This window comes from Equus asinus, chromosome 6 (genome assembly GCF_041296235.1).
Source record: "Equus asinus isolate D_3611 breed Donkey chromosome 6, EquAss-T2T_v2, whole genome shotgun sequence".
In the NCBI taxonomy this organism is placed as follows: Eukaryota; Metazoa; Chordata; class Mammalia; order Perissodactyla; family Equidae; genus Equus; species Equus asinus.
Genome location: NC_091795.1, coordinates 19,278,571 through 19,301,415, shown reverse-complemented (window position 1 = coordinate 19,301,415; position 22,845 = coordinate 19,278,571). Strand labels below are relative to the sequence as shown.

General features: G+C 44.4%; 1 protein-coding gene across 9 annotated transcripts in view; it reads right to left on the bottom strand.

Moving 5' to 3' along the window:
- The window catches only part of ACOXL (acyl-CoA oxidase like), a 359,669-nt gene that overhangs the window by 154,448 nt on the left and 182,376 nt on the right, over nucleotides 1-22,845 (bottom strand). For all 9 annotated transcript variants that reach the window (XM_044772863.2, XM_070511750.1, XM_070511749.1 and 6 more), the window contains one exon: nucleotides 15,812-15,965. In XM_044772863.2, the coding sequence (XP_044628798.1) occupies nucleotides 15,812-15,965 (154 nt within the window). The remainder of the gene's footprint in view (nucleotides 1-15,811; nucleotides 15,966-22,845) is intronic.

Sequence of the window (22,845 nt, the reverse complement as noted above, 5' to 3'; positions counted from 1 at the left end):
ATCTACCATCAACAGTGGGAGATGTTAGCCCACTCAACAATTGATAGATCAGACAAACCAAATAATAAATATTCTTCACTAAGAATAGGGAATATTTGAACAATGCCATGAATAAGCTTGATCTCCTGGTCACATTTAAAACCCTGCACCCGGGCCCGGCCTGGTGGTGGAGCAGTTAAGTTCACACGTTCTGCTTCGGTGGCCCGGGTTTGCCGGTTAGGATCCTGGGTGTGGACATGGCACCGCTTGGCACACCATGCTGTGGCAGGCATCCCACATATAAAGCAGAGGAAGATGGGCACGGATGTTAGCTCAGGGCCAGTCTTCCTCAGCAAAAAGAGGAGGGTTGGCAGCAGTTAGCTCAGGGCTAATCTTCCTCAAAACAAACAAACAAACAAACAAACAAAAAACCCTGCACCCAATTAAAGAACACACACACACATACAGCACATTTCTCTGAAGAACACGTGAAAACTGTCTGTGTTCTAGGTCACAAAGTAGGTCATAGTAAATTCCAAAAAAAATCTGTACTACACTGGCCATTTTCTCTGACTACAATGGAATTACGTGGAAAAATCAATATAATAATTATTATAATGACAATAACAACAAGACAGTTACTAAAAAGAAGGCAGTACAATGGTTCTACTCCATAGCTGAACTACCTGCGTTTAAACCTTGGCTCTGCCAACTCAGGAGCTGTGCTATCTTGGGCAAATTGCTTAAACTCTCAATGCTTTGTTTTTCACATACATAATATTGGGGTCATAACAGTTCTCCTTTGTAGGGTTGTTGTGAGGATGATATAAGTTAATCAACATAAAATGTGAAGACTGGCGCCTGAATCATAGTAAGAATTCAACAAAGTTTGGCTATTACAATTTTTAAATAGTAGACATTAGAAAATTTAAAAAACGTACTCAACTAATTCATGGTTCAAATAAACCATCATGGAAATTGAAATACATTTAGAATTGATAAATAGAAAATCTTACATATCAAATCATGGTTGATCAGTCAAAGCAGTATTTAAAAAGAAAAGTTATGGGGCCGGCCTGGTGGCATAGGAGTTAAGTTTGCACACTCTGCTTTGTTAGTCCTGGGTTTGTGGGTTTGGATCCCGGGCATGGACCTACTTACTGTTCAGCAAGCCATGCTGTGGCAGCATCCCACATACAAAATAGAGGAAGATTGGCACAGATGTCAGCTCAGGGACATTCTTCCTCAAGCAAGAACAAAAAAGTTATAACTTTAGATGTTTATTACAGAAAAGGAGAAACGGCAAAAATTAATGAGATAACATCCAAGTTAAGGTGCTAGAAGAAGTGCAGGAAAATAAACCCAAAGAAAGTAGAAATAAAGAAATAATGAAGATAAAAACCAATGAAATGGAAAAATCACGTTCAATTTGGAGAGGGTCAATAGAGCCAACAGTTTATTATTTGGAAAAAAACACAAAAATAGATGAAGAGATAAAGGGACAGGCAAAAGAAACAATATTAGCAGTGGCAAAGGGAACATAACTACAGATACAGCAGGAATAAAAAGATAAGAAAGCATTATGAACCTTATGCCAATAAATTTTTAAACCAAAAAGAAATGGACAAGTTACTAGAAAAATATAAATACCAAAAGACTCAAGAAGAAATAGAAAACCTGAATAGCTATAACCACCAAAGAAAGAGAAGCAATCATTTAAAATGTCCCCAGAAAGAAACTATGAGCCCTATATGCCTTTACAGGTATTTGTACAAAATATTCAAGGAATAGATAATTTGATTTTATACAAACTCTTCGAGAGAACAGAAATACAAGGAAAATCCCCCCACAAGTAATTTAATGAAAGAGTTATAACTTTGATATCAAATTATCAAATCAGACAAGGGCAGTCCTAGGAAGAAATAACACAGGTCCACGTCGCTCATGAGAACAGATGGAAAATCCTAAATGAGTACTAGCAGACAGAATCAACAGTGTATTAAACACACACACACACATCATTACTAAGTTGTATATATCCCCAAACTCAAGATTTATTAAACATTAGAAAATCTGTTACCATAAATTCACCGCATAAACAGACTCAAAGGAGGAAAAGCTGCAACTATCTCAGTAAAATAAATGTACATAAGTAATTCCATAAAATTTAAATCCATGTGATGTTTAAAACGAAACAAAAAAACGAACGCACATACAAACACACAACAGTCCTTCATAAACTAAAGCTAAAACATACCTGCCTTAAGATGATAAAGAACATCTGCAGGAAACCACCCCAAATAACATCCCTAATGGTGCAACAGTAACCACAGGCCCTTCAGAGTCAAGAATAAAATACAGGTGCCTGTTGTCAACTACTGCTTTTAACCATTGCACTGGAAGTCCTCACCACTTCAATAATACTACAAAGAAATAAATGTACATAACTGCAAAGGAAGAAACAAGCTATCATTTTTGGAGGCGATATGATTATCTTCATAGGAAACATAAAAGAACGATGAACATTATTAGAATTATTATGACAGTTTAACAAAGTTGCTGGATACAAGATCAATATACAAAATTAAACTTCAGTTTTATACACCAGCCTGAAGGATTAGTTAGAAAATATTTTTAAAACTATCGTATATACTTTAATAGGTATCTGCTCAGCTACCACTCTCTGAGAACTGTCTCACCACCTGCACGAGTGGGGCATCAGCAGGCATGTTCTTGATATATGACTTCATTCCCTAACCAAAAAGGACTGAGTCGGAAAGGACCCTAACCTTAACTGAGCCAGGCAGGGATTTAGCACTGGATCTAGGAGACGGCATCTCAGGGTGCAGCTGGAATGGAGACGCTGTAAACTCCGTAGCTAAAGGACAGCCCCAATGCAGGGGAGGAAGGAGAATGGGCAGACACCAGAGACGCAAAGGCTGAGACTATGGGTCCCGAGCGAAGGAGAGACGAAGAGCAGAGCTGCCTCAATTCTAGACCCCTTCCCAGTTCCTGGTCCTCGTGAGGATTCCAGAACACACCTCTCTCTCTCTCCTTAAGATATATTCTCCTTTGCTGCTTGAGCAAGTTTGTAACAGATCTCTTTCACTTGCATCCGAAAGAATCTTAACTAAGATGATCACAAATTCAGAAGTCAACTTGCGAGGCTCCATTTTCTCCCCCTCCTTACTTCCTTGATGTGACAGGGAGAGTCCCTCTGGAGAGTTATGAGCCATTTCTAGAGAAAGTAAGATGAGAATATAGTAGATTCAAATTTTGGCAAATTGGCCCAGGACTGATGCCAGCTCTCTCCATTATTCTCTCAAATATCTGGATGCTACCCATTCCATATAAAATTTATAGTCACCTTATTTATGCCCTTAAGAAGTTTGGGCTGAGATCTTCAAAGGCATGTTGCCAATAAAATGGATTGTCCTTGGGTCATTTTAGTAATCCCTCTTTCCTTTATCAGAGATGAGAGTCAGTTTTACTGCCTGCTACTCTCCCACTCTAATTTGCCTGACAAGTAAGACCTACTAACATAAGATACTCACAAATACGACATGTAGATTTTCTCACTGGGAGATGATTTTTTCCAATGGCCACAGGTTAACAGCAAAACACAAAGGCTTGTTTAAACATCAAAGATTATGTTAAATGAGGGTTAAGTGTATAACATCAATTAACATGGAACCAAGTGGCCAGAAACAAAGTTACCATCCCCCACCTGCTGAAAAAAAACCAAGGTCCCAAATTAGGGACAAGAGTCTTGGATTTAGAAGATCTGAATTAGAACCCCTGTCTCCACCTTTTACTAGATCTGGAGAAATAGCATCTCACCTCTGGTCTTCGTTCTTTCATTTATGGGAAAGCCATAAGGATAATAATCCAGTAGGACTGTTGGAGGATTAAAGGTGGCCACATCTATATAGGCCCCTGACACTTTCCCTAGCAGGGACTCAGAGAATCTCAGGGAGTCAGAATGGAAAGCTCTTTCGAAAAATAAGAGCTGATTTCTGTAATCTTGGAGCAAAGGTCTTTCAAAGTTGAGAAATAATTTATCACCATAAAGAGATTTTTATTGTGCTGTCTTTCTAAATCCCTACAACCACACAGGTTATTGTCTTCATAATGATCAGAAAGTGACAGCAGAGATGAGGAGAAGCCTAGAATTTAATCTGGAGTCCCAGAATGTTGGGATTTTTCTTGAAGGCCCTCAATCTATCCAGAGAAAGTGGTCTCTGATCAATGAAATGGAAAGGGAGGGAGTTGCTCAGAGACCCACTGATGCCGTAGAAAAATTAGGATATGGCTGAGCAAAGGCTCTAGCTGATAATGTTGTCATAGTAACCACTGAGAAGGCCTTTCTACTGGGGTCAACACTTGGACCCCAGCCAATCCCTTCTCAGGAGGTTTGCCAGATCTGGCCTTGGACCCTTTCTGAGTATGGGCTGTACTGAACCCCTTCCATTCTGCTGACCAGTTACTTGGCAATATGGGGAAGCTCAGCTTGCCCCCACCCTGCCCACATATGCATTCCTAGCCAGCTGGACCCATGACCTTCACACTCAGAATCCTCCACCAGCATCACTAGCTACACATGGCCCAGGCACCAGCCAGGATTTTTCTTGGCTCTGTTTCTTTTTAAGAAATTGGATGGGGAGCAAAATGGTCTCTGCCATGTTAGATCCAAGTCAGGCTGACCTACTTATCTGTTTTGAGAGATACATGTCCAGGGGATTGTTGTAAAAGACTGAGCATTTACACAAATACTATCTATTTTATTCAAGGGAGTAGTACATCTGCAGGATCCAGGACTAAGGGGCGACTCTCAAACAACTCCTCCTTGCACCGGCGTGCCTGCCTGCACACAGCCCATCTGCCTGGAGGACTTTGTATTCCAGAAGAGCTTTGACTCTTCCTTGGGGCTGGGCAGGGGCCCACTGAGCTCTTGGATTTTGTGTGTGTGTGTGTGTGTGTGAGAGGAAGATTGTCCCTGAGCTAACATCTGTTGCCAATCTTCCTCTTTTTGCTTGAGGAAGATTGTCCCTGAGCTAACATGTGTTGCCAATCTTCCTCTTTTTGCTTGAGAAAGAGTGTCCCTGAGCTAACATCTGTTGCCAATCTTCCTCTTTTTGCTTGAGGAAGATTGTCCCTGAGCTAACATCTGTTGCCAATCTTCCTCTTTTTGCTTGAAGAAGATTGGCCCTGAGCTAACATCTGTGCCCATCATTCTCTATTTTATGTGGGATGCTGCCACAGCATGGCTAGATGAGCCATGCTAGGTCGGTGCCAGGGATCCACACCTGCAAATCCCAGGCCATGGAAGCAGGGCTCTCAAAATTAACCACTACACCACTGGGCAGGCCCCAAGCTCTCAGATTTTTGAGACTAGTTTTTCTGGCTCTTCTTTTGTCACCAGCACTGTTAGGGGCCTCCATTCAGAGACCCTCTGTCCTTACTACTCTGCAGCAACCCAGAAACCGAGGCCCATGTGTGAGAGTCAACAAACATGAGCAGGCTCCTAGTGGAGGCTGGCGAGACTCCTTCAGGAGTAGAGTAAGGGCTGGGGCTTCAGCACCTGGACTTCTCGTCATCTCTTCAGATTCCCAGAGTTCTCTTTTGCTTCTTTCAGGCCTTGGCTCTGTTCCAGGAAATGGCTGATGCCAAATAAATGAGGTGGTGCTGAATCTCCCTGAGGGATTAGGCTAGGGACCAAGTCTTCTCAATCACCAGGGGGCTTGGCATCACACCACTTATTATTTTTTTTAATTTACAAACACTTGTAATGGTTTCAGCGTTTTCTTATGCAATCTTTAAAATATAAGGCCTCCAGTCCTTGCCCAGCTGGATTACATCTCCAAACAGCAAACAGCAGCTGCGCGTCTAACATGAAAGGAATGGTCAACACATGTTTGCTGATAACCTTATCAACATGCTCCATCGTAGATCTCGTCTGAGACTTTCTCCTGCTCCAATTTTGTACAGACATTTTTTATTCTGCTTTGGCCAGTTGTGCTCTTCCATGTGGGACTCTGGAACACACCAAGGAAAAACGGAGCAGCCAGAGGCGGAGAGGAGAAGGCTCTTGTGGAGGGGCTCTGATGGAGGGGGCCTAAAATCCTGCGGTGGAGACAGATCCTGAGGGCCCAGTGAACCCACAGTGGTATCTTCCAGTGCGGACATCAAAGGGGCCAACGTGGAGGGCACAGGCCCTGGGCATGGCATCCAGGTACAGGTAACACTCAAGGGCCAAGGGATACTGTAGAAGGTCCCTGGGAAGAATTTGGCTGTGCAGGGCCAAGGTCAGCAGCTGCGGCGCTAATTACAGCTCTACCCGGAGTGGGGGAGGGAGGGGAAGCAGGAAGCATGCAACCTGTCCAGGCCCCAAGTCTGTCTTTGTAGACCCTGATGTTTTGGAGTCAGATTCGCTCAGAATGTGACTCGCCTCCATGGTCCAAGCCTGCACCCCATGGAGGCCTCGACCAGGCAGCTCTCACACGTGTCGAACAGGTCTGGCAGGGAGGGGAGAAGCGAGGGGAGAGAGCTGGGATCCTTCATTGTAATCACATCCAGGAAAAGGGAAGAGAAGGAGAGTCAAGTACGTATTGAGTGCCTACCATGTGCTAGGCTTTAAGAGTTAAGGAAACTGAGGATCCCAGTGGTAAGGTCCAAGGTCACAGAATCCTGACCGTGAGATCCACCCTTTCCACGATGAGGTGCCCCTCCCACTTCTCAGAGTGCCCTCTCCACGATGCAGCCCCATATGAGGCAGAAGCGTGAGGTCAGGGCTCTGCTTCCCACTCCTCAGACGACTGGAGGAAATTCAATCTGGGTTTGCTCGACTACGAAGAAAAGAGGCAATATGCAAGGACAGTTAAATATCAACAGTCTTAAGAACTCGGTAGACCCCGTCAATCCTTAAAAGCAGAAGGTGGCAAGCATAGAGAAGCAGCCGGGGCCCGACTCACGTGACTAATGAGTCCTGCTCTCAGCATTCCCCTGTGGGCAGGTGAAGGGTTTTCATCCTGTCCAAGTGAGGCCAGTCGGATTCTCCACTTACATATTGAGATTAGAAGCCAAAATGCAGAACATGTGTAGGCACGAAGCCCTGGCCATTGGAAACGGCGCCGGCTGCACGCCAAAGGCAGGCTTTGCTTTCCCGACTCCTGTTCCAGCCCCTCCCTGACTCACCGAAGAGGTTTGGGGTGAGTAATTGAACCACATCCTACCTCCCTTCCCTCAGCTCTACAACAGAGGGAAAGAGCAGGGAATCACCTCAGAGGGTCAGGTAGGAAAAGAAGGGTCTGGTCCTGCCAGCCAGCCTCCACCATTACGGGAAGATGCAGTGTAACGAACACTAACTTCTGGGCGGCTCAGCAAGATGCGTCCATGGGCACCTGGAAACTGAGGCTCAGGGAGGGGAGCCACCTGCCCAAGATCTCCAAAGGGACAGGTGAAATTCAAACTCTGCTCATCCATTGAAATGAAGCCAGCTGTCTTCTGGAGTGTGAGGGCAGAGGCCAGCGCCCTCAGTTGGCACACGGCACAGTGGTTTGGTGAGTGGGCTCTGGAGACAGACTCTCTGGGTTGGAGGTTTGGCTCCGCCACTTTTTAGCTGCTTAAACTTGGACAAGTTATTTAATCTCTCTGGCCTCTGCTTCCTCCTGTGTAATAACAGTACTCATTTCGTTTGAGAATTAGCTAAGTTACTTCTTCATGTGAAGCATTTATAAAGGTGTCCACACGTAGAGGAAGTGCTTAGTGACGGTTAACAAAAACAAATAAAAAGCAAAGAGATTGCAGCGCCTGGGTCCTGGGCTCCTGCATTTGCTGCGTCTGATGGGGGAAAAGGCTGCCCCTTCATCAGCGTGGAGACTCAGTTGGAATGGCAGGCTGGAGCACCACAGGCACAAAGACCCCTGGAGTTCACCACCTCCTCTTTGGGAAGCATGGACCTCCGAACACTAAGAGGCTTGTTAAGCTGCGGTAGGACCTGTGTGCAAATGCAGGCTGTGATTCACCCAGTGATGTCAGCTCATTCCACACAGCAACGTGGAGCCTCGCCCCTTTGGGGAGCCTCCCCAGACACCCCAGTGGGATTTCCCGCCCTCCTCCTCTGGGCCCAGCTTTGCCACAGTAAGATCGGCTCTGGGGTCAGACAAAGAGGGCTTTGAATCCCCTGGCTGGCAACTGTGGGAGCTCGGGCAAGTCCAACCACTCTGAGCCTCAGTTTCCCCCTCCGCCAAGTGGGGATAATCAAAGAAGCCACCTCCTAGGGTTGCGATTGGATTGAGGACTAGTTTACGCTCTTGATGAACTGGCCCCTCTGTCATTATGAAGCGACCTTATTTATCCCTGGCAGGATTCTTTGGTCTGAGGTCTACTTTGTCTGATATTAACAGTCACCCTTGCTCTCTTCTGATGAGTGGTAGCATGGAATAGCTTTCTGCATCCTTTTAACCCATTAGCGTCTTTATATTTGAAGCGTGCTCCTTGTGGGCATATAGTTGGGCTATTCAACCTTTTCTATCCCATCTCTCAGTCTCTGCCTTTGAATTCAGGTATTTGCATTTAAAGTGTTTATTAATATGGTTAGGTTCAAATCTACCACCTGGCTCTCTGTTTTCTACTTGAACAATCTCTTCATTCTTCCTTATTTCCTCTTCCCCCCCACCCCCCAACTCCTTTGGATTAACTTAGTATTATTATAATTCCATTCTAACTCTCATGTTGGCTTATTAGCTATAACTCTTCTTATTTTAGTGGCAGCTTTAGGGTTTATAGCGTAAACCTGCAACTTTAGCACGGTCTCCTGTCAGGCTGTACCACTTCACATATGATATAAGAAGCTTTCTCCTCTTCTGGCCTTTATACTATTGATATCTTACATTTATTTCATACATGTTATAAACCTCACCCTCCACTGTTATTATTTATGTTTAAGCAGTCCATTATCTTTTAAAGAGATTTAAATACGAAGAAAAAAATCTTACGTATTGACCCATATGGTTACTATTTTTGGTGCTTTTCATTCTGTTGTGTAGATCCACATTTTTTTTTTTTAATTTTTTTTTTTTAAAGATTTTATTTTTCCTTTTTCTCCCCAAAGCCCCCCGGTACATAGTTGTATATTCTTCGTTGTGGGTCCTTCTAGTTGTGGCATGTGGGACGCTGCCTCAGCGTGGTTTGATGAGCAGTGCCATGTCCGCGCCCAGGATTCGAACCAACGAAACACTGGGCCGCCTGCAGCGGAGCGCGCGAACTTAACCACTCGGCCACGGGGCCAGCCCCTAGATCCACATTTTTTAACTGGTATCATTTTCCCTCTGTGTGAAAAATTTCCTTTAGTAAATTTCCTTCAGTAAAGGTCTATTGGTGATGAATCCGTCCAACTTTTTCGAGTCTGAACACGTCTTTATTATACCTTTGTTTTGAAACACAATTTTGCTGAGTATAGAATTTTAGCTTGACGTTTTTTCTTCTAGTACTTTTTATAATGTTGCTCCATGGTCCCCTTGCTTGCATTTTTGTTTCCCAATGAGAAATTGGCTGTCATCCTTATCTTTGTTCTCTTACACATAACATTTTTTCCCTCAGGCTGTGAGTCTTGGGGTTTTCAGACAGGCTGTGGGAAAAGGCGCTGTTCTCAGTCCCCTGTGAGCACCAGAGGCTGTTCCCTCTAATCCTTTCGGGTGATTCTTTCCTCAGCCTCAAGTCGTTCCCTCACACACATGCAACAGTCAATACTCAGCTGGATATCCGGAGGGCCCCGCTGCAGATCCCTGAGTTCTCTCTGGCCGGTTCTCTCTGGCCGGCCCTCTATCCCGTGAATTCTAGGTTCCTTGTTCTCCCTGGACTCTCACACCCATGTCTTCAAATCAGGGAGTTCGCTGCCCTGGGGCTCCGCCTCGGTTTCCCCCCTGAGGCAGGGCTTGGAGCAAACTCTCTCAAGGCAGTAAACTAGGGGCAAGAGTAGGGTCCATCTGATCTATTTCCTCTCTCTCAGAGATTGCTGCCCTCATTGCTTGAGGTCCAGGGTCTGGCAAACCATTTAGTTCATACATGTTGTCCATTTTTTGTTTGCTTCAGTAGGAAGGCATATGGGCTGCATGTTCCTTCAGTGTGGTCAGAAGCTGAAGTCCCCTAGTGCTCATTTAACTGAACTTTTAGGGCCTCCCAGTTCTATCCACAGTGTACAATGGTGGCCCCCTCCCATTACCTGGCCCTTGGGGCAGGGAATGTGCCCCTAGGACACTACTCCACACATAGAAAGAAGTTAGAAATACTTAATAACTCAATCAGCAGTCATTAAGGCAATGGAGTGCTTGCATGAACATGAGTTATAAAACTTCCAATCCGTATTGTTCATTTGATCTGATTTTGAAAAAATTTCCTTTTTGTATGAAATCTCACTTATCCCAGGCTTTATGCACAAAATGTAACAGACCGTGCTCAAAAGGTAGAGATAGTTAGAAAAAATTTGAGCTTGGAAACAAAGGAGTTAATAGACAAAAATATGATTTAATTACAAAGTTTCACTTCTATTCACACTCTGTATATATCTACTTCACTGCTACAAATGTTCTTTAAACAACATTCAGCCTTTCACCCAAAGAAAGCAATAGTCGCCAAGGCTCTTGTAGAAACAGCCAACCGAAGACTTTCTCATGATTTCCCGATACAGACCGATAATGTTATTAACATCGACCACCAAAAGCTGTGGAACATTAATTTGTGGAGAGACAGAATCTCAGAATCCAGGGTTTCTACAGAACAGTTGAAGAGCAGCCCTTCTGGGATTGTAAACTCTTGCCTAGACCAAACGCTGAAGGCCACTGTGCAAAAGAAGCCAAGCAGAAAGGGAGAACGGATCACTTTTTCTAAGTATCAATGCTCAGGAGACATTTAAAGGCCTTTATCTCTTTTCCATTTTCAAATACATAATCTTAAGTCCCGAAGGGCCAAATTAATAGCATTCCAGTGAAAACTGAATTATCCGAGATTCTGGTCTCAGCGGAAGCTACCCCACAGTCTGAGCCAGAAAATATATTCCCCTGAAACCCCAGCCTCTTGCTATTGCCGTCAACACACTTTGCTGACATGCAGCTCTCAACTGTATGGAGCGAGACCGTCTCTGTTTGATCAATGAGTCTGGGCTGTTTTGAAAATGACAGGCTGTGACACACTAGCAGGTCGTGAAATCAATTTAATGCATCATGACTAGCTTTTCTTAAAATGACATAAACTAGAAAGAAAATACTAGAGCACATCACAATAGTGAGGCAAGTACCGTTTCGTGAAATTTATTTTTTTGATTTCATATATATATTTTTGCAAATGCAGGGTAGTAAAGAAAAGTGTACCTTTTACTTTGGGTCACTGGTCTAAAGAGTTTGAAAGCCACTGGTCCAGCAACTATTAAGGTTCTGTGTTCAGCTGCTGGTGGGGGTGGGAATTGGTATAACCTTTATTGACAACACAATTATCATTTGAATACTTGATCCCAAGGAAACAATCACAGGTCTGCAAAAAAGGAAAAAGTTAGGTACCAGAATGTTTTCTATAGTGTCATTTATAATAATGAAAAAACTTGACATAAACTAAAGGATTGGTTGAATAAACTATGGTATGTCTACACGATAACGGGTACCAGCCATCAAAACTTTGTTGCAAAGGAGTGATATGAAGGAGTATGCATGTCAACTCTTAGGTGAAAAGGAGAGGTTGTAAGATTTTAAACACTTGCACACACAATGCATAGAAAGGATATAGTGTTCATGATAACAAACATCTCTGGGAAGTAAAATTTAGGGGATATATGTACTTCTTTTCTGTATTTTCAAAAATTTCTACAATGGATATGCACTATTTTTGAAATTGGTAAAAATAATATAATAAATGTGATTCCAAATATGCTTTACTCAGCAAAGAAGCTGCCCTCCACAGCTGGTGCTCATGTTAGGCAACAGCAACAAACATTAAAGTTAGCGGTCGAGAGAAACAGGATTTCACGGGGCCGTAGGTTGAGAGAAGAGGCAAACATGAGGTGCCAGATGTACTCCTATCTTGATAAGTTGTACAATGATTTCCCATCCTTGCCCTCTTCTTAAGTCCCTGTCTTCTAAACTATACAACAAATGAGCCACCAAGATGGGCCTGGGCAGGTTTTGGACTTAATAAATGTCACTGTCGTTCTGAATACAAGCAGCCTATAGGCAATATCAGTATCCTTCTCTTCCAAAAGTAAGGATAAAGTCAGATGTTAAAAAAAGTGTTCAAGGGAAAAAAATAATAATAAAGAAAGAAAAGATCAAGGGGGCCAAGTTTTGTGGATTAATCTCAACTTCTAAGAGTAAAAAAGAAAAATGGTACACAGGGCAAGCACTGAGTCAGTCCCATCTGTCCATCATGGATGTCTGTCCACCATTCCATCTGTCCATCAATCCACTGTCCATCAGGCCATCTGTTCAACCGTCTGTCAGTCAGCAGGTGCTTACTGATACTCAACGCTATAGTGAGAAGTAGGGCGGTAGTGGTCAAGGACTCGGTCCCTGCCCTCTCTGCCTTCATGGTCTGACCTCAGTTTACTCATTTGTAAAATGGCAATAAATGAGAATCGCTAACATCGTGAAGACTACTACGTGCCAGGCACCGTGTCAAAGGCTCTGTCTCTATGAACTCAGTCATCTGCAGCCCGTGGTTCTGGGGACGGAAGTGCCACCTGAGTGCTGGCCTCCACCAGCCGTGTGGTTGGGTTAGTCCCTTCTCCAGGTCTAATTCTGGCCTCTTTCTTCACTCCTTTCCTCCCCTGCACCCTCGCTTGGACACAGCCCATGCCCGTCCTGAGGTTCCTAGAAGCGCCACATACGCCCACACCTTCCCCCGTGTGCAGGTGTCCCCTACCCAGCAGGTCCTCCGCCACCCATGTGGAAGGCTCTTGGTTGCCTTTTAAGTTGCTAAAACGAACTGCTCAGGGAACCCCCACCCCTACGCCCAGACCTCACTGAGTCCTCCCAGGCCTGGCTGCTGCCCAGGGCCTGCCACATCATGCTGGGCTCGGCATCCACTTCGAATGATGGCAAGCAAAACAGACCGTGTAGGCTTTTTTCCTCCAAATCCCCAGGCTAGACACATCATAGAGATGTCAACCGCCACTTCCCAGATTCACGTGTGAGGCATTTCATGCTCATCGTCTCATATAATTTAACCCTCACAACCTCGGCAAAGGAGGGCCTGTTATCCTCATTTTTAACATGGGAAAACTGAGGCTTAGAGAGGGAGATAACTTGCCCAAGGTCACACCCAGGGTTGCTGGCTCACAGACAGTAAATGTGTGTCAAAATAAAATTTTTAGAAGCGAGACCTACTTAAGATCTACAGGCCATGAAAGAGGTGGTTTTCAGTATCATCTGAGCAACCCCCAGACCCAAGTCCAGACTCTCCGCTCCTGGAGGCCTCCTGCCTGAAGAAGATGCAGTGGATGGAAATCTGAACTGAAAACAATTAGAAGATGCTTGTGCTTTTCTCTCGACAGATATTATGTCTCTACAAATAGCCTTGTGCTAGGTGTTGAGTGGATACAGGGGTGGAGAAGAGAAGGGAAGAAACAAAAATGGGAATCAGGGTCTTCTGCACCCAGGTTGCTGGGAGCTCCTGGGAAGCAAAGCTGTGTGAGCAGGGGGCCCTGTGGCATGGCAGGGCTGGCCGCTCACCCTGGAAGAGCTGCCCTCCAGCGTCATGTCTTGTCTATAACACTGTGGTGGAGGGGTCATTTCTACACTGCTGGGTGGTGCTGGGCAACAAAGGAGAGCACAACTGGCCAGGGTCACAGACAGCAGAGTGAGGGCTGCTGGTTCAGGGCATCCCTGCCAGGGCTCAGGACTGACCGAGGGAAAATATGGCCTCCCAGAATGGTGCACTGGGGCCAGGTCTGGGGACAGCAGGTCACGAAGGCCAAGAGGAGCGCAGGAGGGCCTCTGTGTAGGGAGGGTATGAGGCCGGGGGACAGGAGACCACTGGGCATGAAAGCCCATGAAATGCTTCAAAGGAAAGGAGCCAAGGAAGGAAGACTAGACCACAGAGGGTTTTGAGCAGGCCCTCGGGTTAAGTCATCTGTCCCAGGCTACAATATCTGCATCGGCTCAGTCCCCCAGCAGTGCCCCAGGCCTCCCGTTGGGTGGACTGTCCCTGCCTGAGGGGTCACTTCAAGTCTTACCTGCCACCTGCTGACCTAAACCTTCTTGCTCTAACCTGAATCCCTGAGTTCTGTCCCTAGCTGCTGCCAGCAAACTCCTGTCTGAAGAGGCAGCCACATTCCTGGAGCTGCAGGTGGACAGCAGCCACCTGCCAGGGGTCTCCCAACTTGTCAGGTCACTAAGGAAGGTCACAGCAAGTCATTGCTCCTGCCTACCTTGGAAGACCTTGGCTCCTGGACCAGCTGTGCTCAGGGTGAGCTGTCCCTTTATTCTCTATTCTCCTTCTTTTCCATGTGGACCCCCACACAACATCCACCCAGGAGCAAAGTGAGTGTGTCCACCACCACACCCACCATCATGGACCCAGAGAGCACACCTGACTAACCAAGGCCCCCTTCATCACGGGCACCTAACGAGAAACCATCACGCTGGCTTTCAGATGAGAGAACACTGGAGGCTCACATTCCCATCCTCACAGTTCCTGTGGGAGAAACCCTCGGGTTCTGTCTGTGGTGAAGGCTCCATCCTCGCCCCTCCATGGGGCCCTGGCTCTGATGCAGACAGGCAGGTTGTCAGGTTCTCCAGAAACTCATCCTTTCCCTTTTCTTTTCTACAGCTGCCCTTGACTTGCTCTTGACCACTTCTCACTGAGACTAAAACTCTTCATCTTTCCCTTCAGGTTCGGAGCTGCTGTTTTTAGGCAAATATTCAGCCAAGTTTAGGATTAAACTCAGGCTAAAGGCCCAACAGGGCTTCCTCCTCCCAGACTCCTCCTACAGTGCCTGCATCCGGCCCGCATGCTGAGGAGGCGGGCAGGCCCTGGGGGCTGCTGACATAGGGTTGCCACCTGGGGCTGAACCCTAGTTGCCACCACAACTAATGCCGGTAGTCCTGCCAGGCCACCAAGTCACAGGTCCATGACCCAATACCGCACCTGTCCTGCCCTCAGAGACCCCACCTGGATACCCTCCTCGCCAGCTCTGGGCCGCCACAAGGGCCTGAGGCTGCCTGCATCCTGCCTTCTGCCCCTGAGGCCCCTGCACTCTGAGGGCTGTGGGGAAAAGGGCACAGAAGCCCACTGTTCTCAGAGCCTCCCTCAACCCTCCAGGGTCACACTGGGGTTTTTTACACCTCCTGCCCTCACCACATAGTCGTGTCTGAGGCCTGGGGCTGGGGACACACTGAGCAGTCCCTAAATGCTTGGCACGTCTCTGTCTGCTCCTTCCCAGGCTAGAAGCCCCTGGAATCATTTCCTGCATTTTCCCCCAGGGATTCAAACACTAGAGCAGAGCTTTGATCATCTGACCCTCATTGGCCCTTCCCATACTGTCAACAACCGCACAATAGATGGTGACAGTTACTGACAGTTACTGATAGTTACTGCGGGCCTCCGGCCAGGCGCTGTGGGCCGAGCATTTTACAAACAGTCTGCATCAGTCCTCATAGCATCATACGAGGTGGACATGCATACAGGACAAGACTAAATAATGCACCCAGGGTCATGGGGGCCGTCGGGGTTTACGCCTGGCTCCAAAGCCGGTGCTCCACGCACTGGCACACAGTGCTCCCCCAACGCGGGCTATGACACAGGGACCCTGCGGGTCTGGCACCCCTTGGGGCCGCGGGGGGCTCACCATGCCTCCGGTGCACTCACGGCAGTCCTGCAGGCATCTGATGTTCTCCCAGGTACTGTAGGCCTTCAGCCCCGCCACCAGTGCCTGCAGCGGGCGACTGTCCACCAGCTCCTTCCCGTGGAAGACGTCCTCGTCCAGGAGGACCCCAGCATACCTGTGAGACAGGCAGAGATGTGTGAGGGACCCAGCAGCACCCCAACCCACGTGAGAGGGAGCACGGGGGAACGGAAACACAGGCCGGTGACTGAGTAAATGCAGGGCTTAACCTGGTCTTCCCTCAGTGGCTCCTGAAGCCGCCACATGCCCTTCAGAACCCTCACCCCGCACCGCGATGCTCCACGGCACCATCCTCCCCTAGGAAGGCCCCTCCTCCACCTTCCCTCCAAGTTTGCTTTTCAGCCAGTCCCTCACAGGCCTCATTGCTCACGGTGGCATCTGTCTTCACACCTCTGACCCCACGGAAATGGAGCACTCGGCTTACTTCTCTCTCTATTTTAATCTCTAGTTTGGATCATATTCCAAACTATTTTCTTCTTGCCTTCACGCAAAAACAGTTTCACGTGTCTCTTGTATTTCTAATTTTTTAAATTCCACTGCCATCAAAAATCCTGAAACGTACTGTGTGCTAGCCAGAATAATGGCCCCCAACGATGTCCAGGTCCTCATCCCGGGAACCTCAGAGTATATTACCCCACCTGGCAAAAGGGATCTTGCAGACGTGATTTAGTTAAGGATCTTGACATGGGGAGGGTATCCCGGATTGCCCAGCTGGGCCCGATGTAATCACAAGGGCCCTTCTAAGTGAGAGGGAGGAGGAGAGGAAGACAGGGACACACCCAGGAAGCAGCCAGGGTGACGCAGTACAGAAAGACTCAAGCGGCCATTGCTGGCTTTGAAGATGCAGCAAGCAGCCAAGAGCCAAGTAGTGAGGCAGCCTCCGGCAGCTAGAAAAGGCAAGGGACCGGATCCTGCCCTGAGCCTCCAGAAGGAACGTAGCCCTCCCAACAACTTGATTTTTGATCGATCAGTGAGACCCATTTCAGATTTCTGACCTCTAGAAATGTAAGGTAATAAATCTGCCTTATATTAAGCCACCAAGTTTTTGGCAATTAGTTACAGCACCATTCAGAAACGAATACAGATTATGAACCATTTCTTCCTTCAAAATCATGAGTCACTGTTTTCCCTCATTCCTCGGCCACTGTGGGCATGACTACTGTGCAGGGCATGGCAGTGTCTGTTGGCCTTCCTCCGTCTGCACGCCTCTGTCTCAATTTGAAGCCAGGTACCTGAGGGTGACTGTGGATATTCAATAAGAAGGTGATTGCCTTTTGACCTTGTTCCCAACATGGACACGGATGAATCTTGTCAATTTTCTGTTTTATTGTTTAACTTGAGGGCTGACTCAGGTCTGGAAGGTTTGTGAGTTTGTGTTGCAGAAGAAAGAATGCCTTGGGGGAGGTTGTGATCACCGGATGGCTGGCCCTCAGCAGTGTTGCAGATCACCCCAGGGCTCATCAGGAGTGGCCCCTTTGTTTCTCCGAAGTGCGAAGCTCCTCCTGCTGAGCCCCTTAGCTCTATAAAACCCCCATGCTTTTTGCTCTGGTTAAGGTTGATTTGAACAAACTCAGGCTACTACCTTCTGATTTTGGCCAATTCGAATAAATCTTTCTCCTTCTCCAAGCACTGATGTCTCAGGGTTTGGGTTGCTGCACGTTGGGTGCATGAACTTGAGATTAAGAGGTTCTGTATCAAGTTCTGGTTTTCTTCTCTGCCATCTTTCAAAATTCCATAGTGGAGGGTACAGCTTCCCCTCCCGCTCTCTTCTTTTGAACACCTTCCTATTAGCCTTGTTTATAAAGTCTCTTTTAAAATGAGTTAGTGTCTGTAACAACTTCTAGGAATAAAAAGCTTTACTGAAATCTTTCTAAATTCAGCCAAACTCCAGGACACAGAGGAAGCCCTAGGACCAGGCACTAAAGTCAAGGGTGGTCAACACACAGGGAGGGTACTTTCCTCTAAGCATCTCAAACTTATTGGAAGGATCCAGGGAAGTGCCATGACGTATGGCCTCATTGGTCTCAACGGAAGGCCCAGATGCTGGAGCTTGATCATGGTGACAACAGTTAGATGTGTTGATTCATTGATTGTTCTCCATCAACTGAGTGTCATCCATTGAGGTGATTATGTGACTTGTCTGCTTCATGTTAATATGGTGAATTATATAGCTTGATTTCAAATGTTAAACCAACCTAACATTCCCGGGATAAACCCCACTTGGTCATTGTATATTACCCTTTTTATATTTGACAGTATGTGATGTACTAACATTTTGTCCATAGGAAAAAGTGGTCTCACAATGGCTTTGTCTGGTTTTTGGTGTCTGGGTAATGCTTCAAAAATTAGTTGGAAAGTTTACGCTTCTCCCTTATTTTCTGAAAGAGTTTGTATAAAATTTGGGTGTTTTCTTTTCTTAAATATTTGGTAGATTTCACCAGTAATGTCCAATAAAGCTATTCAAATTTTCTTTCTTTTTTGAGTCACTTTTGGTAGTACATATCTTTCAAGAAATGTGCGTATGTCACATATGCTGTCAAATGTGTCGGCATTATACTGATATTGCATCAGTAACATAATAATAATGATATTTAATTTTATTCTTTCAAAGTCTGTAGGATCTGTAGTGATGTCCTCTTTTTTATTCCAGGTACTGGTAATTTGTGTCTCTTTTTTCCTTGACCAATCTAACTAAAGGTCTATCAATTTCATCTATCTTTTGAAAGAAAAAAATCGTTTTTGGCTTAATTATTTTTTCTCTATTTTTTTGACACTTCTTATTCTATTGATTTCTGCTCTCATTATTCTTTCTCTTTATTTGTTTAATTTAATTGTTTGATTTGTTCGTCTCTTGCTAGGTTCTTAAAATAGAAATTTATGCCATTGGCTTTGGACCTTTCTTCTTTTCTAATGTAAGCATTTAAAGTATACATTTTCCTCTGAGCACTGCCTTAGCTGTATACACAAATTTTGATATGTTATATTTCATTTTCATTTTGTTCAAAATATTTTCTAATTTCTCTTGTGATTTCTTCTTTAACCTAAGAATTAGGTGTGTTGTTTAGTTTCCTGATATTTGAGGATTATTCCAGATATTTTTCTGTTATTAATTTCTAATTTAATTTCATTCTACTCAGAGAACATACTTTGTATGATTTCAATTCTTTTAAATTTACATGGTCTGTCTTGATAAATGTTCTATGTACACTTGAAAAGAATGTGTATTCTCCTGTTGTTGGGTAGAGTGTTCAATAAGTGTCATTCAGGTCAAGTTCATTAGTAATGTTGTTCATATCTTTTGTCTCATTACTAGTTTTGTCTGTTTATTATATCAGTTACTCGGAGAGAAGGATTGATGCCTGCCACTATAATTTTAGATTTGCTAATTTCTCCTTTCAGTACTTTCCATCTCTGCTTCATGTATTTTGAGGCTATTTTGTTGAGTCCATGTAAATTTGGATTGTTATGTCTTCTTGATGAATAGATTGCCTTAACATCATGAGGTGTTCCCCTTTATCTTTGGTAATTTTCCTTTTTCAGAAGTTACATTATCTAATACTAATATATCCACTCCAGCTCTCTTATGGTTATTGTTTGTAGATATAAATTTTTTATTCTCATTCTTTTAACCTATTTGTCTTTAAATTTTAAGTGAGTTTCTTGTAGGAAGCATCCAGTTCAGTCTTGACTTACATCTGATAATCTACAAATAGGAGTGTTTAAACCATTACACCTAATGCAATTATCAACATGATTGCATTTGCAATTTTTCCCCTAAGTGTCCCATATGTTCTTTGTTCCCTTTTCCCACTGCTCTTGTCTTCTTTTGATTAATTGAATAATTTTTAGTATTCCACTGTTAGCTTTCTAACTATGCTACTCTTATTTTTATTAGTGATTTTTCTATGGTCTAAAATATGCATCTTTTTTCCTTATCAACATTATTGAGGAATAGTTTATTTACAACAGATTGCATTCATTCAAAGCACACCATTGAAAGTATTTTGACAACTGTACATATCCATTAGAATGCCACCACAATCCAGCTACAGAATATTTCCACATTTTCCTAAAAATGCCTCATGACTTTTTGCAGTCCATCCCTTCCTTCACCCCCACCTCCAGGCCACCACTGGCCTGCTCTTTGTCGCTGTAGATTAGTTTTCATTTTATGTAAATGGGATTATACAGTATGTGTTATGTCCTGCTTCTTTCAATAACCACACTGTTTTGAGATTCATCCACTTTGTAGCATGTATTAGAAGTTGTTCCTTTTAGTCGCTGACCAGAATCCATTCTAAGCAATGCATATATTACATTTCATTTATGCATTCACTTGATGCACATTTTGGTTATTTCCAGTTTAGACCTATTACAAATAAAACTGCTATGAAAATTCATGTAAAAATCTTAGAGGAGACATATGTCTTCATTTCTCTTGAGTAAATACGTAGGAGTGAAATGACTGGTCATATGATAGATGTATTTTTAACTTTTAAGGAACTGCCAAATAATTTTTCAAAGTGGTTGTGCAATATTACATTCCCACCAGCAGTGCACGAGAATTCTAGTAGTTCCACAGGCCTGCCAACAATTGGTGTTTGCAGTCTTTACAATTTTAGTTATCTTAGAGGATACATAATGGCAAATTCTCATGGTTTGAATTTGTGTTTCCTGATAACTAATGATCGTGAGCATCTTTTCATGCCTTTTGGCTAACCATTCATATATCTTCTTTTGTTAAGTGTTTATTCAAAACTTTTGCCCATATTCTGTTCGTTTGCTTATCTTATTTTTAGCATTCTTTACGTATTCTGGATAACATCCCCTTGTCAAATATTTGTATTGCAAATATTTCCTCCCATTCTGTGGCTTGCCTTTTTGTTTCCTTATTGACAAAAATCAATTTTGGCTCAAGGTATTTACCTTTGTCCATCCATAGAATAATCTTGTAACATCTGAACATCCCTGTTTCCTCAGTAAAACCTGCACATGCAAAACATGTTGCTTTTGGCCTCATCCTACAGCAAACAGGAAAGACTGCTATCCAACCACATACCTGAAACCATTGAGCTGGGGCAAGTTAACAAAACATGAAAACCATCATTCATTTAATTGGTACTTGGATGGAAAGAAATCTAATTGCATTCAGCAACTGCTATAAGCAAAGGGCTTGTGCATTTAGCATCTAACTTTGTCCTTACAAGGACCCTGTGAAACAGGAAATCATATCCCCACTTTACAGATGGGGAAACTGAGGCTTACCAGAGGTTACATACCTAAGTCAAGGTCTCTGTTAGGGCAGAGCTAGGATTCGAACTCAGAGCTCTCTAATCCTAAACACCATCCTCCTTTCACTGTAAATAATGGACTTGCCAGTGCCCTAGTAAGTTTATACCATTCCAAATCTACGCTATGGTATAGTCACCCATGCCCTGGGCTCTGACTGCAATGCGAGGACTCTCAGGGAAGCCCAGATCTGGTCATTCCAAAAAATGAGCACATGATTCCCCACGGACCTCCCTAAACACGCATTCACACACACGCAGACACTCACATCTGCACACTCACACACACACAGCCCCATACATTCTCCAAGGTGGAAATGGGTGGGAAATAAGAAATAAATAGGATTTAAGAAAAGAAAGAGTCGTGAGACTCTCTCCTAGCAGCCGGCTGCTGAGATTTCTTTGCCGTGCTGGCCTGCGATTTTGCTTGAGACTGACAGACACGGGCCCTGCTGAGGGAGTGTCCCTCTGCCTGTGGAGAGGTGTACACAGTGGCTCTTGTTCTTTGTCATACCCTCACGTCTGCTTGCAGAGGATCTGAGAAAGCCTTCCGTGTTCACAGGTCTTTGGAAAATGTGCTTGTGGCCCAGAAGATAAATTAGGAAATAGGGATTCTGTGGCAAAATTATTCTTCATTTCTAAATGTGCATTTTAAGTAGGCAATGCCTTTACAAATGTAAGGTATTTATTTACAGGTTATATCCACGTGACATATTAGAACCCACCATCAAGGTAAGATTCATGAGAAATGCACATGAGTATTTCTAAAACTGTTAAGTCAGCACGGAGAGGGCAGGATTGAATTTTCAAAAATCTGTTTTACATAAAAAGAGCAAACAGGGGGCTGGCCTGGTGGCATAGTGGTTAAGTTCGTGTGCTCTGCTTCAGCGGCCTGGGATTTGTGGGCTCAGATCCTGGGCACAGACCTACATGCCACTCATCAAGCCATGCTGTGGTGGCACCCCACATATAAAATAGAGGAAGACTGGCACACATGTTAGCTCAGGGCCAATCTTCCTTACCAAAAAAAAAAAAAAAAAAGACCAAGACCAAACAGGGCTTTGGCAATAACATATCAGAATTATTTAAGAATACAATAGAGTACACAAATACTAGTGTTTATTTGGTCAGGTAGCTAAGGTGCTTAACTATCCTGAACTCCACTTTTTGATAAAGATAGTACTTTGGTGAGCTTCTGTAAATCATGAAGTGCCATTCTACCCATTCCTTCATTCGACAAGTATTCATGAGATCTTACTTTGTGTCAGGCACGGTTCTAGGAGGAATGGAAACATCAATTGAAAAACAAAGAGAGAAATTTGTTGAGTTGTCATGAGGCGTTAAATGAGTTACTACACGTAAAATCTTAGGACAGAGCCTGATACAAGGTAAGCAATTGAATATGTGTTAGCTATTATCTCAATTTTGTATCTGCAAGTGTTGAGTAAAAACAGATTGCCAGAGAGAATGATGACTCCAGTGAAAGACAGCGCAGTGGCGCTCCGGCCCCTCCTGGCCTGGAACCCAGCCTGGGCTGCTGGAGCTGCCCATTTGGCCTGGAATAAATTAGAAGAGAGGAAGACCCAAAATACTCCTTTTGGCTGGCACATCACAAACATGGATATTTTTAAAAATTGTTGGTCACTTTCTAAGCTAGGAAATTCACTTTTGTAACAAATCTCATTAGAC